At 46.3% G+C, this 15,094-nt stretch overlaps 1 protein-coding gene across 5 annotated transcripts in view; it reads left to right on the forward strand.

The window, feature by feature from the left end:
• The first annotated feature begins 439 nt into the window (after positions 1-439).
• The window catches only part of ADAMTSL1 (ADAMTS like 1), a 529,495-nt gene continuing 514,840 nt past the window's right edge, over positions 440-15,094 (forward strand). For all 5 annotated transcript variants that reach the window (XR_011020540.1, XR_011020539.1, XM_068234383.1 and 2 more), the window contains exon 1: positions 440-572. Coding sequence is in view for 3 of the 5 variants with exons in the window: in XM_068234383.1 (XP_068090484.1) it covers positions 510-572 (63 nt within the window). In the remaining 2 variants the exon portion in view is untranslated. The remainder of the gene's footprint in view (positions 573-15,094) is intronic.

The raw sequence follows: 15,094 nt of genomic DNA on the forward strand, positions 1-15,094 counted from the left end.
TTATACTGAACTTAAGAACTAAAGAACAGAGCAGGTCTTCAGCTGTATCCACTATTTCAACCAGTGTATGCATATGTCTAGTAGTGCACTACTTTATGACATCATATTACATGACTTAACTTATTAAGCGTAGACTTGAGCTTATAGCTGTGAGGAAGTAAAAAAAAAAGTTCACACTACTGTTATGAAAAAGTAAAAGTTTGCTGGAAGCATGGCATTCTGCTATTAGTCATCAGCCTCTCCCTACATTCCCCCTCCTCTCTGCTTTACTCCTCTTACTTTCACTGAACCCCTGTCTTTGTTATTCTGCATGTCTGATTAGCAGGAGCCTGATTGGCCAGCTGCCTGCTCACAGAGAGCTTCCATTGAGCCCCCCTTCACACGCCCCTTGGCTCAGGAAATGTGAGCCGGGCTGGTGTGTGTGGAAATTGATAGGCAGTGCGAGCAGTACTAGTGCTGGATGTGACAGCAGCTCTGTGTCCTAGTCCCATCCCGGCAAGGATCCAGCTATGGAATGCTGCCGTGGGCCAGTCACTGGCACTCTGCTTCTGGCTGTGGCTTGCATCTTCCTGGTAAATACAGCTTTTTTATTTCATGGCTCTTAACTGGCTACTATAGGGCTGCTGTGGTGCCAGAGTTCTAGTGAGTTATGCAGCAGCTACTGGGGAATGTTACTAGAGATGCAGGGATGTGCTGTGCTGGTACCTGTGTTAGAATGTAGTCTGGATGACAGACACCTTGTGCTTGTGAGTGCTACAGGTGAGACTCTCCGCAGCGACTTAAGCCATGTACACACACGAAATAAAAATCTTTGGAAGACGTCCGATCAGCAGATAATCAGGTTCAAAAGTTTATAAAAGACCTTGTGGATATATTCTGCTGACCATAATCCTGTCCACAAGGTGTGTATGTGATCATCAGATATTTCTTAACTTGTCTGCACATCTCAAGTGTAAAGAAAACTGAAGTATGGACTACAAAGGTATTTTTGGGTCTTCTGCGTGAACAGATCGTTTGTATGTGTCACAGCATTGTTAGATCCGTCGGCTCAAACCTATGTGGCAGATTGATTCCTCGTTTTCCAAAGATTTATATCTGGCGTGTGTACCCAGATTTATAGGCTTATCATACAAACTTACCTGTTGAATGGATGCTTTCTTGTGGGCTGCTTTAGCTACTTGGCTATTTGGGATTTCTACTGCTGTGGACCTATGTGTATGTTTTCATGCTGTGTCATGCTTTCCTTAATGACAAAGTGCTCGTTAGCATCTGGTTAAATGCAGCTATTACTTCCTTTGGGGTTTCCCTGTCACCTTGACTATGCTGTGCAACTTCAGCTGACATTTCACATACAGTTGGAAGCAATAGAGGCTCACTACTAAGGCATTTACCGTAATGCGCTGGTTACCCTGTGCATCACTGTATTTTACACAAGGTGCCTCCATTTAACCTATCAAGTACTACAAATACCAGGTCATTGAAATGCGCTGCCATTGGTTGGTCTGCTGATGCTGACAAGCCTCTGTGTCATGCATGATACTTGTGCGTTTTAACATTGTTATATTTAAAGGGAGCTAATGACTGTTTTTGATTTATTTATTTTTATAAATGTGTTAATACAAATACTGTAAACTGCCAAAAAACTGTCAAGCTGGCAGTAGGCTCACACTGACAATACTGTTTGAAGCAGCTCTTACTAAAGAGCAGTGGTATAGTTTTATCAAGACAGGTGCAAGGAAAACTGGAGCGAACGGAGAGTGGTTGCCCAGAGCAACCAATTAGGTTTCAGCTGATTGGCTGCTCCACACAACTGCTCTACTTTAGCTTCAACTTTTCATTTGATAAACCAGCCCAAGTGTGTATTAACCCAAGGTAACCAGAATTTAGCGTACATTTGAATACGGCGCTGGTAGACTTGGGCGCAGGATCCAGCTGTTAAATGGCTGGTCCTGCTTCTGCACAAGTCCGAGGCGTTTTAATTACTATTCCCCCTCCAGGCCGACATGGATAGTGGGGGAATGAAATAATTCGGCTTCCAGCGATTGCTGGAGGCCGAATTATTGTGTTTTTTAAACAACTTCGGCTCCGTCTTCTGACGGAGCCGACCTTCCTCACTGAGCGCCGCTATAGACTGATTCCCATTACAGTCTATGGCGGCGCTGGCTGCGCCCAAAGCTAGCAGCGCTGAAAAGCACTGCTCCGCAGAATTTATGCTACATTTTTCTGATTCAAGTTAACCAAAGCTGTACATGTTATCTTCACTGCTTTATTGACTAAGGCTGCATGTTGTGAATGTCCTACCATACTTCAGAATATAATCTTAGGGTACTTCCAGTATAAAAGACATAGCCTGTCATATCCGGCTCTGTCTTAATGCTGGGGGGTGGGGAGGTCTCAATGTTAATTACTTACCTGCTGGGCTGTAATTCATTAGACAAATGAACGCTCTACCCCCTTCCTCCCAGTCGGTCGAAGTTCTGGCTATCCTCACCTGCATTGCAGTGGCTCGCACCCAGTTCAGCAGCTGCTGCCTAATTGGTGGCTGCTGAGCTGGGGGCAGGCCGCAGGTCTTCAGAAAAATTGCCGTGTCTGTATTGCCAAGGTGGGGGGTAGGGGAGGAGCATTACCTGTTTAATGAATTGCAGGTGATCAGGTAAGTAATTAACCCTGAGACCTCCTCGATCCTGGAACATTTAGACAGAGCCGGACATGACGGGCTCTGTCTTTTATACTGAAAGTACTCGTTAAAGCGAAACTAAACTCTTGCACAACACACAATGAAACGTCTTCATTCCATATATAGCTGCTAAATAATTATCTTCTCTGTGTTCCAAATATTAGATCAAAGTGTCTAAATAGCTCTTACCAGCAATTGTGAATAGACTGCTGGAGAGCTCATACAGTAAACGCTGAGGCTTAACCTTTTTGGTGCTCCCTGCAAAAATGAAAATGAATAAAACTACAGGGTTTTTTAGGTTTTTTGTAAATTGTAATAAAGAAAGGTTATCATGTGGTGGCTAGTCTTTTAGAGCATAGATAAAGTTCTCCGTTTAATTCCACTTTAAGACCCGCTACATGGTTTCCATACCTGCACCCAATCTGAAAGTGTTTGAATCAGCAACCCAACCTATGACCCAAACCCACTTTTTACTTTTTCTACTAAAGCTAGGTTTCCACTGCTGCAATTGCAGTCCGAATCTGTACCCACATATTCGGATGGAATTTGGCAGCCTATTTAAGTAACCACGGAGCATCCAAACTTGTGGGCGGGGAAAAATCTGATGGCATAATCTCGCAACACTTGTCCGAATCCCATAGCTGTGCATAGCGCAGCTAGAGGGATTTTGCTGTGAGATGGTTCACAGCTGTGTCGGCATCGCATCTCGCAAGACGCATGCTGACAACAATGGAAACCTAGCCTAACATTCACTCTGAAAGTCTCTTATAACACCATGCATAGGGCTCATTCACACTCATGGGCTGTTGTCAGTCATGACACACTGCACATAGTGTGCAATCCGCATGGTAAAATGGAAATCCATTGACTTTCATGTTACCGTTCACAGAACAGCTGTGAGATCCCACACATCGCAATGAAACGTGGCCCTGAACACCCTATTGGACGACGCACGTTTTCCCATTGGACTCTATTGTGTTGCAACTGCCAACATCTGCTCTACAACACACCTCGACCCACACCTAGGGTAACTACAAGTACCCAACCCAATGCAGATCTTTACTTGATAGTCTGGGTGTTGGTGTGTCAGGATTATCAAAAAAAAAAAAAAAAAAAAAAAGCTTAGCTGGAATTGCTGAATTGTTTAACAGTTAGGAAATCAACTGAACAGCTTTTACACGTAAGATTAGCCTTTTTTCAGCAGGGGTTAGTAAGAAGACAGGCTTGATTAGCCATGATTATGGGATGACAATTTTCCATCAGAAGGGACTCCCCAAAGGCAGATTGAGCTGTCTGCTTAGCAAAGTGCAACGTCACTGTGGGAGAAGACTGTTCCTTTTCCAGCAAGCCGAGGCAGGGCAGTGTGCACATAACAGTGATCTCATATCACATCATATTCCTCCACAGAGCCTCCGCTAGAATAGCCTTTACTATTGGTGTCTGAGGTGCTTATTACAGTGGCAAGTTCAATGCTAGACTGTAATCCAAGCCTACTGTTAGGATGGTGTCAGCACCTGACTTCACTGGAAGACCTGCAATTAAATGTAACATTAGCAGTTCATTTTGCTACAGTGTAATTTACCCCCATGCTGTCAGACAAGCGTGCCTCTGAAAAGATGCCGCCTGCAGCGTATTGGGGCTAGTCCTCCTTTCTGATCATTAGAGAATTTGAACCAACGTAACATTTCAATAGCTTTTTGTCATGAATGCACAGACTGCTGTAAACAAAGTAGTGTAAGCAGGTGCACATAATTAAACTGACAGTAGACATACAGTAACTCAGTCCCACTCTCCATAGGGTTTTTTCAGTTTGTTGAATGGCCTGTAAACAAGAATGCAACATTTGAGGGTGAAAGCTCTGCAGGGGGCATGCACTGCTATACAGATCAGAACCCTCTACAACAGAGGTGTCAAACTAAAATACAAAGTGGACTGACATTAAACACTGGGACCAAGTTGCGAGCCAACCTCAATTTCCTTATAAATGTCTCTGTTGTCAAATACCTCCCCCCCCCACCCCACCCATACAGTTAACTGGTGTCTAATAGCTCCGCTCCTGTTTACAGTTTCCTGGTGTCTAGTGGCCCTCCTCCCTCCCTATACAGTTCTTTGATGTCTAATGCCTCCTCCTTCCACTATTCAGTTCCCAGGTGTCTAGTGTTCCTCCCTCCCCTATACAGTTCCCTGGTGTCTAGAAGCCTTCCCCTCCCCTATACAGTTCTCTGGGGTCTAGTGCTTTCCCCTTCACTCCGACATAAGGCTTTTCTGGTGATTAGGGCTTCACCTCCAATACAGCTTCCCTGGTAGTCTAGAGCAGGCCAAACATAATGCAAAGTGGGGAAACCACTTGGGGGCCAAATTTGATGGCTCTGAGGGCCAGATTTGGCCCACTAGCCGGAGTTTGACATGTATGCTCTACAGGCAGGATTCTCATTGGTTCACTGAGTGGTGGAGGGAGGAATACTATTGGTCTATATTGCAATCCATCTGCATCTGTTGGGTCTCCGATCTGTACAGCAGTGCATGTTCCCAGCAGTGGAAGTGAGAGGCGACAGTAGCAGTGGACCTAAATGGGGGAGTTAGCTGTGGACCACACGGTAGACGGCAGCGGTGGTCAAGATGCGCAATGGTGGGTAATATAAATGAGTCAACATACACTGCGACAGACATTGTTTGTGGCGCTTAATATCCACTCAGCATGGAAAGTCCTTTGAGTGGGCACGCCTCATTCAGCTGGGTGCTTGATACGGTGGCATAGGCAGTGTTACCAAGCATTCAAAATCCAAACGATATCAGCACACCAATTTTGCAAGTCAAATAGCACACTTCCTCTGCACACATTGTACAAATCGACAATTGTTTTGTGGGCCAAACAGGCATCCACACAACTTGATAAAGGGGGCCCTGTTTGGCCACCGAAACAATTGTTGGTTTGTACAATGTGTCAGTGGAAGCACAATAAAGTGAGCTGTTTGTCTTGAAAAATTGGTGTGCGCATATCTACTCAGGGTACGCTGTGAGTGCAATGTTGTGCCTTCAGCATAGTGCGAATCCAGACTTACACAGGAACATCTGCTTGGCAGGTAAAATAATTTTAAAACAATTAAAAGCAAGATGGCAGCCACTATAGAAGAGGGACAGTAGTTTCAACATTAAAGTTTTAAGGGTGAGATGACAACAACGAGAACAAAACATTTGTAAAGTGCTTTTCTCCCAGATGACTGAAAGCACATGACATTGTGCACTCTTAGATCAGTGTAGATTAAATTAGCTGCATGCATGTTTCTGGTGTTATTCAGGCACTACTTCAGCCAAATAGACCAGCAGTGCTGCCAGGCAACTGGAATTGTTTAAAAGGAAATAAATATTGTATGGCAGCCTCCATTTTTTTCTCGCTTCAGGTTCCCTGTAAAGGGAACCTGAGATGGAATCTGAGATGGGCTTTTAAACATGGGCTTTTAAACACGAAACATACATATCCGGGGCTTCCTCCAACCTCCTTTAGCCTGAACGCTGCCATGCCATCTTCTTCCGACTCCCCAGTCGTCCATAATTAGCCTCGGAAAGTCCTCCGGTCTAGTGCCAACTTCACATGCATGGCCTGGCCACGCGCGCTCCCACCTCGTTCACGGCGGCTTGAGCATTCTGCGTCTGCACAGTATTACTGCGCAGGCACAGAACAAAATGAGGAAGCACACCTGGCCGGACTGCGCCTGCGCCGACTGGCCCCGACTGAAGGATTTTTCAGGCCAGTTGCAGGCGAAGGAGCAGGCGGCGACTGAGGATGACGAGGGAGCGATCAGGCTGGAGGGAGCTGGAGGAAACCTCAGGTATGTATACATTTTTAAATGGACCCCATTTCAGGTACACTTTAAAGTATACCTGAGGAAGATTAAAAGAAAAAAAAAGAAAAGAGACACAGAGGCATGTTCTTTGCTCAATGGCATGCCTCTGTGTCCTCTCTGTGCTGCTCTCTGCTCCCTCTTCCCTCTCTAGTGCCCCTTGAAATTGCTTACAACCAGCTTGTTGCTTGCTGGAACAGGGGAGGGGCATCCTTTGCAGGAGAGGCACTCCTGCAGAATGCCCCTTTTGGCATTAGGAACGTCCCTTCCCTGTCTCTGTGCCCATTCTCTGCCTCTGCCCCCCCTATCATGCTCCTTCCCTGCCCATTCCCTACCTTTCTACACTCTGAGAGAACCGAGAGCTCAGAGCTGCAGCTTATAAAACCTTACAGGAGCGGCGGTAATCAACACTACCTGTTCTGGCTAGCCCCCTGGATCAGGACTCGTGTTCATTTTAGGGTGATTCCTGCTCTACAATCAATTACTTAAAATACACTATCTGGTGTTTGTTCAGTAAATGCCATATACAGACACAGTGTGCCTTTTTAGCCTTTTTTAAAAGGTTTTAAGTTCCATATTTTATGACTAAAGCTAGGTACATATGCTGGATTTAACTAGGCTAAGGTGCCTGCTAAAGTAAACCAGTGATATTAAAAAAGAAGTCACATACTTCCCTCAGTAGAGGGAAAACTTTGGAGGATTCAGGGGCTTCCCTCTATTGCGGTAAGTATATGACTTTTTTTTTAATGTCACAGGTCTCCCTCCACCTTGCCATTCCAGCAATGGGACCCCCTGAAGGGGAAGCCAGTTTGGCACCGTGCTACTGCGCAGGTGTGAGCCATCTTCGCTGGCCCAGTGCGGCTGTGCGCCATAGACAATGGCTTGTCTACTAGCTTCGAGGGGTCCTAGTGCTGGAAAGGCAAGGTGGAGAGGGACAGGAGAATCTTTTGGAATATCCAGAGGCTTCCCTCTGCTGAGGTAAGTACCCAAATTAGGCACTTTTACCCTTCAGGTACACTTTAAGTACAGTTAAGTCAAAAATCTAGTGTGTAGGGGCCCCAATGTTGACACCAATGCTCGACCGAACCCCAAGTGTATTGCCCTCCTTCTCAGCCTGCGCGCCAGAAGCCTCTCCACCGTGAGTGAAGCATTATCATTCCTACCCCCTTATATCCTCTTGGATACTGTATCTTGACCCTGAACTGTCGCCAGAATGTTTGACCCCTGACCCCACGGGCGACAGTTCTCATACACGTGTATGAGGCTTAAGACAAATCCCTAATACTAAAACTGTGATAATAGGATTGATCGGGAAGAGGCAGTTGCTGTTTAGGCCAGATCATATATGGCTTACGTCAAACCTGCACTGCAAACATGAAATACTGCAATAATGTTCATTGATCCAATGTGACTTCAGCATGCTGGATGCACTTACATAGGAAATATTAATTTCCTGGGGAATGCGGGTATGTATCTGTTTCATAGCTAGTTTCCTTGCAGCACATTTTAAATTGAAAGGACGTAAGGCTTGAAACAGTGCCAAGTAAGAATACCAGCGAGCAATTATGCTATCTAGTAACTGTTAAGTGGTGTTAACTACAGGTTACCAAGCAGCATACAGCAGGCTTGTAGATGGAGCATACAAGAGCTCTAGATAGTGTTTGCTGATTACAAGTCAGCCTGCAACAACTGGCCTAGCTTTCAGAGAAGCCTTGTAGTGGATGTATACTGCAATAAGGTTTACATTCAGCTAGCCCCCTGCTACATGTTATTGTACCTGGATATTTTCTCTACAGCAGACAGCATGATGCATTTACATTATTATTATTATTATTACTGATTATTCTGCCTTTGTGTAGACATAAGTGTATCTAGTGCACTGTAAACTTTACACGAAAGGGCATCCATAGACAGGCCATTGCATGGTTGCTGCTTCACATGCAGGGCTGTTGAGTTGGTACAAAATCATTCGATTCTGAGTCCTTAGATTATGAAACCACTGACCCAAAATTGCTCCAACTCCTTGACTCTGACTCCTTAGTCTAATACTTACCAGGGCTGTGGAGTTGGTACAACCACCTGACACTGCTTGAGGAAGTGGCGTCATGGGAAGTCCCCCCCCCCCCCCCCCCCCCCCCCCGCACAAGCGATCCTATATAACAGATCAAGTGGTACCCATACACTGCCAAGACTGCATAGTGGTAGAATTCTACTTGGAAACCCTAGCTTTATGGATTCCTATGGATTGGTTTTCAACATTAGTGGCTTGAGAAATTGCAAGAGAATTAAAGTATGCCAGAATAAAAGATCAGGTAGGGAACCTCAAATGAATGTTGTTTTTTTTAATGTTTGAGATAAATGGAAGTTGTAGTTGTTCATTGGCTATTCAGTCATGTCTGACTCTTTACGACCTTATGGACCACAGCATGCCAGGCCCCTCCGTTCTGTACTGCCTCTCCAAGCTTCTCCAAGCTCATGATGCTATCTAGCCATCTCATTCTCTATTGCCCCCTCCTTTTTGCCCGCAATCTTTCACAGCATCAGGGTCTTCTCCAATAAAGCCTGTCTTCTCAGTATGTGTCCTAAGCAGGGCTGGATTTACCATAAGGCACTGTAGGCTCATGCCTACAGGCGCCTGATGATGGAAAGGTGGCTCACTCCCAGGGCCGGGCGGAGGCATAGGCTGGAGAGGCTCCAGTCTCAGGGCGCAGTGTAGGAGGGGGCGCAGAATTCATTCAGCTGTCATTCCTAATTGTGTTTGAAGCAGAAAGAAATAAGAAAAGGGGATACATGGCAGTGACTGCAATCCAGATAACTAGATATTAAGGTGTTGGGGAGGTTGTGGGCCCTGTGGCGCCTCTTAGTCTAATAGCAATCAGTGTGTGACAGCTGGGGTGGGAGGGATGGAGGGGCGCACTTTGGTGTCTCAGCCTTGGGTGCTGGAGGACCTTGTCCCGGCTCTGCTCACTCCCCCCCCCCCACCAGTGCCTCCCTCTTCCCTATGCAGAGTCCTGAGCAGAGAGTAAATGAGAGGTTACTCACCCAGCTATCAGCATTCCACTGACGAGATCTCCCGTCAGAGGCAACTTAATACTAAGGGTACCTTTGGCTACTACTAAGGGCACCTGTAGCTACCTGTGTGCAGTTCAGTGGGGGTTTGTAGGTTCATGGAGGGTGAAGTCTAGGGTGCCAGGTTATCTGTGCCTATAGGCTCCTGTGATGTAAATCCGGGCCTGGTCCTAACTATTTAATATTCAGCATTGCTCCTGGAATGTAAATGGAAGTTAGTTCACGTTATAGCACAGGGAACAGAGCACAGCTTTCCTCAGTCAGTGATGTCACACCAAAAGCAGGGGGATTTATGATTGTTCTCTCTTACAAGTGCACTTTGTGCTTGGCTTTCAGTGGTCATTGTGGACTGTAGTGCACTGCTGAAAAACAGACTCTAAAGCATGTTGTTAGAACAATACTACCATTACAGGAAATTGGAATAAAGCATAGATTTGAAGCGCAACAGGTACAGAATTTGGCATTGTTGTAAAGCAATGCAGTTTTGGGGATAAGAATAGTCAGACAGTTTTATTGCATAGTAAATTGCCTCAGGGAGGGACCGTTTTGAGGTGGAGAGCGTTCAGAACATGTTACATTTTTGGGGAAGCACCTCATGCAATATATGGAGAGATGCTATATGTTAAAGGTTGACTGAAGTGAGATGTATATGGAAGCTGCCATACTTTTTTCTTTTTAAACAATACTAGTTGCCTGGCGGTCCTGCTGATCTATTTGGCTGCAGTAGTGTCTGAATAACACCAGAAACAAGCATGCAGGTAATCTTGTCAAATCTGACTATAATGTCCGAAACGCCTGATCTGCTGCATGCTTGTTCAGGGTTTATGGGTAAAAGTATTAGAGGCAGAGAATGAGCAAAAGTGCCAGGTAACTGTTATTGCTTAAAAATAAATGAATATGGCAGCCTCCATATCCCTCTCACTTAAGTTGTCGTTTAAGGGCGGGCATTTGATAATAGGAGTTTAACACAAACCACTACTCTATGCAGAGTAAGTCTAGTAAATTGACCTTACACAATGGAAGCAGGGGCGTAGCTTGGTGGGGGCGGGGTAGGACATGTGCCCCCGGGCGCTGCCTCCCTAAGGGCGCCCTGCCGCATTGTTTTGTTTTTTTAGATCTTCTTCTCTGCCTGAGAGTCTGCGTGCGGTGCCAGCGCACGTCATTAGTGCTGTGCACGCAGGATGCAGGATGAGGTCACTGGAGCCCCGGGAAGTTTGAGTCAGTGCTGGAGGTCTGGCTGGAATGGATCATGCTGGGGCTGGAGTGCTGAAGATCGGACTGGCACGAGCATACAGGTGCCTGATTGGAGGAGAGCCAACTCCCATCTCTCCCCGAGAGTCTCTCTCTTTCCTCTTCCGCCCCCATGCTGCCTCTTCTCCCTTCCCCAGTAGCAATCATGATGATTGCTCCTGTCACATGCTTCCTAGCGCGGGTGGCTTGAATAGAAATGCCACTGCAGCCAGAACAGGACAGGGACTCTCTCTGCACACATGCCAGGCATTCCTTTGTGGGAGCCCCGCTGTTCCGGTGTTCTGTTTCCTCCTCATGACTCCGCAGAGATCCACCCCTTACTTCGGCCCAGGCTTTCTTCATTAACTCCTTCACTGCTGGTAAGGAGTTAGGATATTTGCACTGTATCTTACTTTGTGTTTATGGTGGGGGCAGGAGTGTTACTGGTGGTGGGGGCAGGGGATTACTGTTATTGGGAGGGTTAATGTTATTGGGGGGGGGGGATATCTGTTATGGGGGGGCAAATTACTGTTATGGGGGGATGATTACTGTAGCTGGGAGGGTTACTGTTTTCGGGGGATTACTGTAGCTGGGAGGGTTACTGTTATGGGGTGGGGGGAATTACTGTAGCTGGGAGGGTTACTGTTATGGGGGGATTACTGTAGCTGGGAGGGTTACTGTTATGGGGGGGGAATTACTGTTGCTGGATGGGTTGCTGTTATTCTGTTATTAGGGGGGGGGGGGTTAATGTAGCTGGGAGGGTCTCATGGTCCATAAAATATTGTACTTGTGTCATAAAATGCTAAATGCTTGAAGAAGCCTGCAGGGTCGGGGACAGGGGTCAGACAGTCAGGGATGGAATCACAGAATCTATGTATATCATATACACATACTGTACATACATTCCCTTTCTCTGACTGACTCTTCAGGCTTAAAGCTTTTAGCATTTTATTGCACATTCAGCAATCCATTATCACAGTATTTTATTTTTTTTTGGGGTGGGGGGTAGGGAAGGGAAAAAGCCCTGTCAAGTGGCTGGATACAGTACTGGGGCCTCTAATATAGGAGACCTGGTTTCAAATAAATCTTCGCTCCTCCTGTTCAGTAAGCCTGCACCTGTTAAGTAGGAGACCAATAGAACGCGTCCCAGTGGCTGCAGCACTGACGCTTTGAGTCCGACAGGACAAAAGCGTGATATAAATGTTCTCTGTCATCTCTCTGTATCTATAGTACTGACATCTTCTGCAGCACTTTACAGAGTACATAGTCATGCCACTGACTGTCCTCAGAGGAGCTCACAATCTAATCCCACCATAGTCATAGTCTAATGTCCTACCATATTATTATGTAACAGTATTTATATAGCACTGACGTCTTCTGCAGCATTTTACAGAGTACATAGTCATGTCACTGACTATCCTCAGAGGAGCTCACACTCTAATCCTACCATAGTCATAGTGTAATTTTCTACCATATTATTTTGTATTTGCAAAGCAGCACCGATGACCACGCTCACATTCGGATGCGGGCCCACGCCCCTTTTTGCTGTTTGCCACCATGGGGGTGGGGCGCGCATAAACTGTCTTTGTCCCCGGGCGCTGAAAGCGATAGCTACGCCTCTTAATGGAAGGAACATTAGATTGTGAGCTCCTTTGACTTGAGTGAAGATGGGTACTCTGGCACAAAGTCGCACTTTGGGTGGTATCTGTGGCCAATCAGAAGCTTCTTTTATTTTGTTTTATTTTTTACCTCTGGTGCAAAGCTCCTGTTGTCAGTTAATTGGTAATTAAAGACGATGGAAATTAGCAGTCTTTTCCAGTTTTCAGATGCAGCTTATACTTCATATGCTGTAAAGCCTGGTACACACATCCAATTTCGAATGGCCAATTATTAGCCATTTTTACCACCTGCTTTTAGTATGAGGGCCAGCAGATTTAGAATACTATGAACATATTGTATGAGTAAGGTCTCATACTGTATGAAGGTGGTAAAACTGGCCAATCATTACTACTGTGTGTGCTAGGTTTTAACCACTTGAGGACTCAGCCTTTACCCCCCCCCCCCCCCCCTTAAGGACCAGCGCTGATTTCGCTGATCTGTGCTAGGTGGGCTCTACAGCCCCCAGCACAGATCAAATACCAGGCAGAGCGACCAGATCGCCCCCCTTTTTTCCCACTAGGAGGATGATGTCCTGGGGGGGGTCTGATCGCTCCTGCCTACGTGTGGCTGGCGGGGGGGCACCTCAAAGCCCCCTCCACCGCAGGATTACCCCTCTCCCTCCTTCCCTGCCCCGAAGATCGGAGGCTGCACAGGAACGGATCTGTCCTGTGCAGCCTCTAACAGGCTCCTGCCTGTCATGTGACAGCGATCCCCGGCTGCTGATTGGCCGGGGATCGCTGATCTAGCACAACGCTGCTACTGTTAGCAGCGTTGTACAAATGTAAACAAAGCGGATTATTTCCGCTTGTGTTTACATCTGGCCTGCGAGCCGCGATCGCCGGCCCGCAGGCTATTCACGGAGCCCCCCGCCGTGAATTGACAGGAAGCAGCCGCTCGTGCGAGCGGCTGTTTCCTGATTAATTAGCCTGCAGCCGGCGACGCAGATGTGCGTCGCTGGTCCTGCAGCTGCCACTTTGCCGACGCGCGTTATGAGTTCGCGGTCGGCAAGTGGTTAAGCAGATGGTCAAGGATTTTATTTTGCTGATTGGGAATACATTCAAGAATGCAAAGTGCATTTTTCCCCTTAATTTGCAGTGATACCAAAAAGCTACTTTTTGATGTTATGATGTGAAATGAGATTTTGTGTGAAAAGCTGTCTGTCTGTTATATTAAATAACAATTTCTTTAAAGTGTGTCTCTGTGGAATGTAATAATCATTAAATGTAAAACACACCCAGGCAACAAGCAGCTTGTCTGCTATAAAGTCACTGGCAGCCTTAGCTATGCTGGCACCGATTTGCAAGAGATGTGATTTACCCTTCAGAAATGTACAATAAGTCTGAGGCCGTGAAGTTTGCATAGAAAATGTTTTCATGTTTAAACCATTCCAAGTAATTCCTTTATTAAGTTAGACTGAAGCCTCATCTTTTTTTTCTTCCCTTTGACCATTGTTTATTGGTATAACCACATACCAGCAGTATTATTACTTTACAGGTAGTCCCCCAATTAATGAACGAGATTGGGATTGTAGGTTTGTTCTTAACCTGAACCTGTCCATAACTTGAAACACTGTGCCATCTCTGTCCCCTGTACCCAGGGCTGGTCCTTATGCATCAGGTGCAGAGATTACAGGGGCAACATGTTTGTTCGGTGTTTACACTTACATCATGCAGTCGAGTAGGAGGAGAAGGGAGAGGAGAGCAAGGTGCAGAGGTCATCATTGGGGAAAAAACAGCTTGTTTGTGAGGAGTCTGACAGTGAGTGAGGTGGGGGGGGGGGGTGGCAGGAAAGCAGCAGTGGTTTATTTGACTTGCACAGAAGGGAGGAGGTGGCACTGCTGTCCTGAGTAGGAATGGAGTGGCTGAGAGCGAGCAATTTGTTTGTAACAGACTCGCAGCCAGTTCGCTATTGTGTTGAGCTGCAGCATGTCATGTGAGAGCATTAAATTAAGCAGAGCAAATTGTTGGGTGCAGTGCGATCATTCCAAATTTAGAGAGGGGGGGGGGCATCCTCACAAGTTTGCCTCAGGCAGCAAAAACTATAGAACCGGTCCTGCCTGTACCTTTTCTGTGCCTCCAGTGTCCCCCTCTGTGTCGTCCCCCCACAAACACACACGCACTCACACAATGCTACATTGGTTCCCTTTTGCCTTCAGTGTCCCCCTCTGTGCCACCTCTACCCCCCAATGTGCCACCTGTGGTGGATGGATAGTGTAATGGTTAAGGGCTCCGCCTCTGACATAGGAGACCTAGTTCGAATCTCGGCTCTGCCTGTTTAGTAAGCCAGCACCTATTCAGTAAGGATTTCTTTGGGCGAGACTCCCTAACACTGCTGCTGCCTACTGAGTGTGCTCTAGTGGCTGCCTCACAAGCTCTTTGAGTCCGACAGGAGAAAAGCGCTATACAAAAAAAGGAGTTATTAAAAAAGGAATTACCTCTGTCCTCCTGGGCCCTGAGTGTACCGCAGCAAAATGTCATTTTACCAGTGTAAAGACCTTTTGTTCTTTGAAAAAGGTCTTTAAAAAAAACAAAAACTTAACAAAGGCATATCAAATTTAACATTCTCGGAACATTTCTATTGGCGGGAGGTTTGTATGTCCAGTGTTAGTAAGTTAGGG

Source organism: Hyperolius riggenbachi, chromosome 1 (genome assembly GCF_040937935.1).
Source record: "Hyperolius riggenbachi isolate aHypRig1 chromosome 1, aHypRig1.pri, whole genome shotgun sequence".
NCBI classification, from domain to species: domain Eukaryota; kingdom Metazoa; phylum Chordata; class Amphibia; order Anura; family Hyperoliidae; genus Hyperolius; species Hyperolius riggenbachi.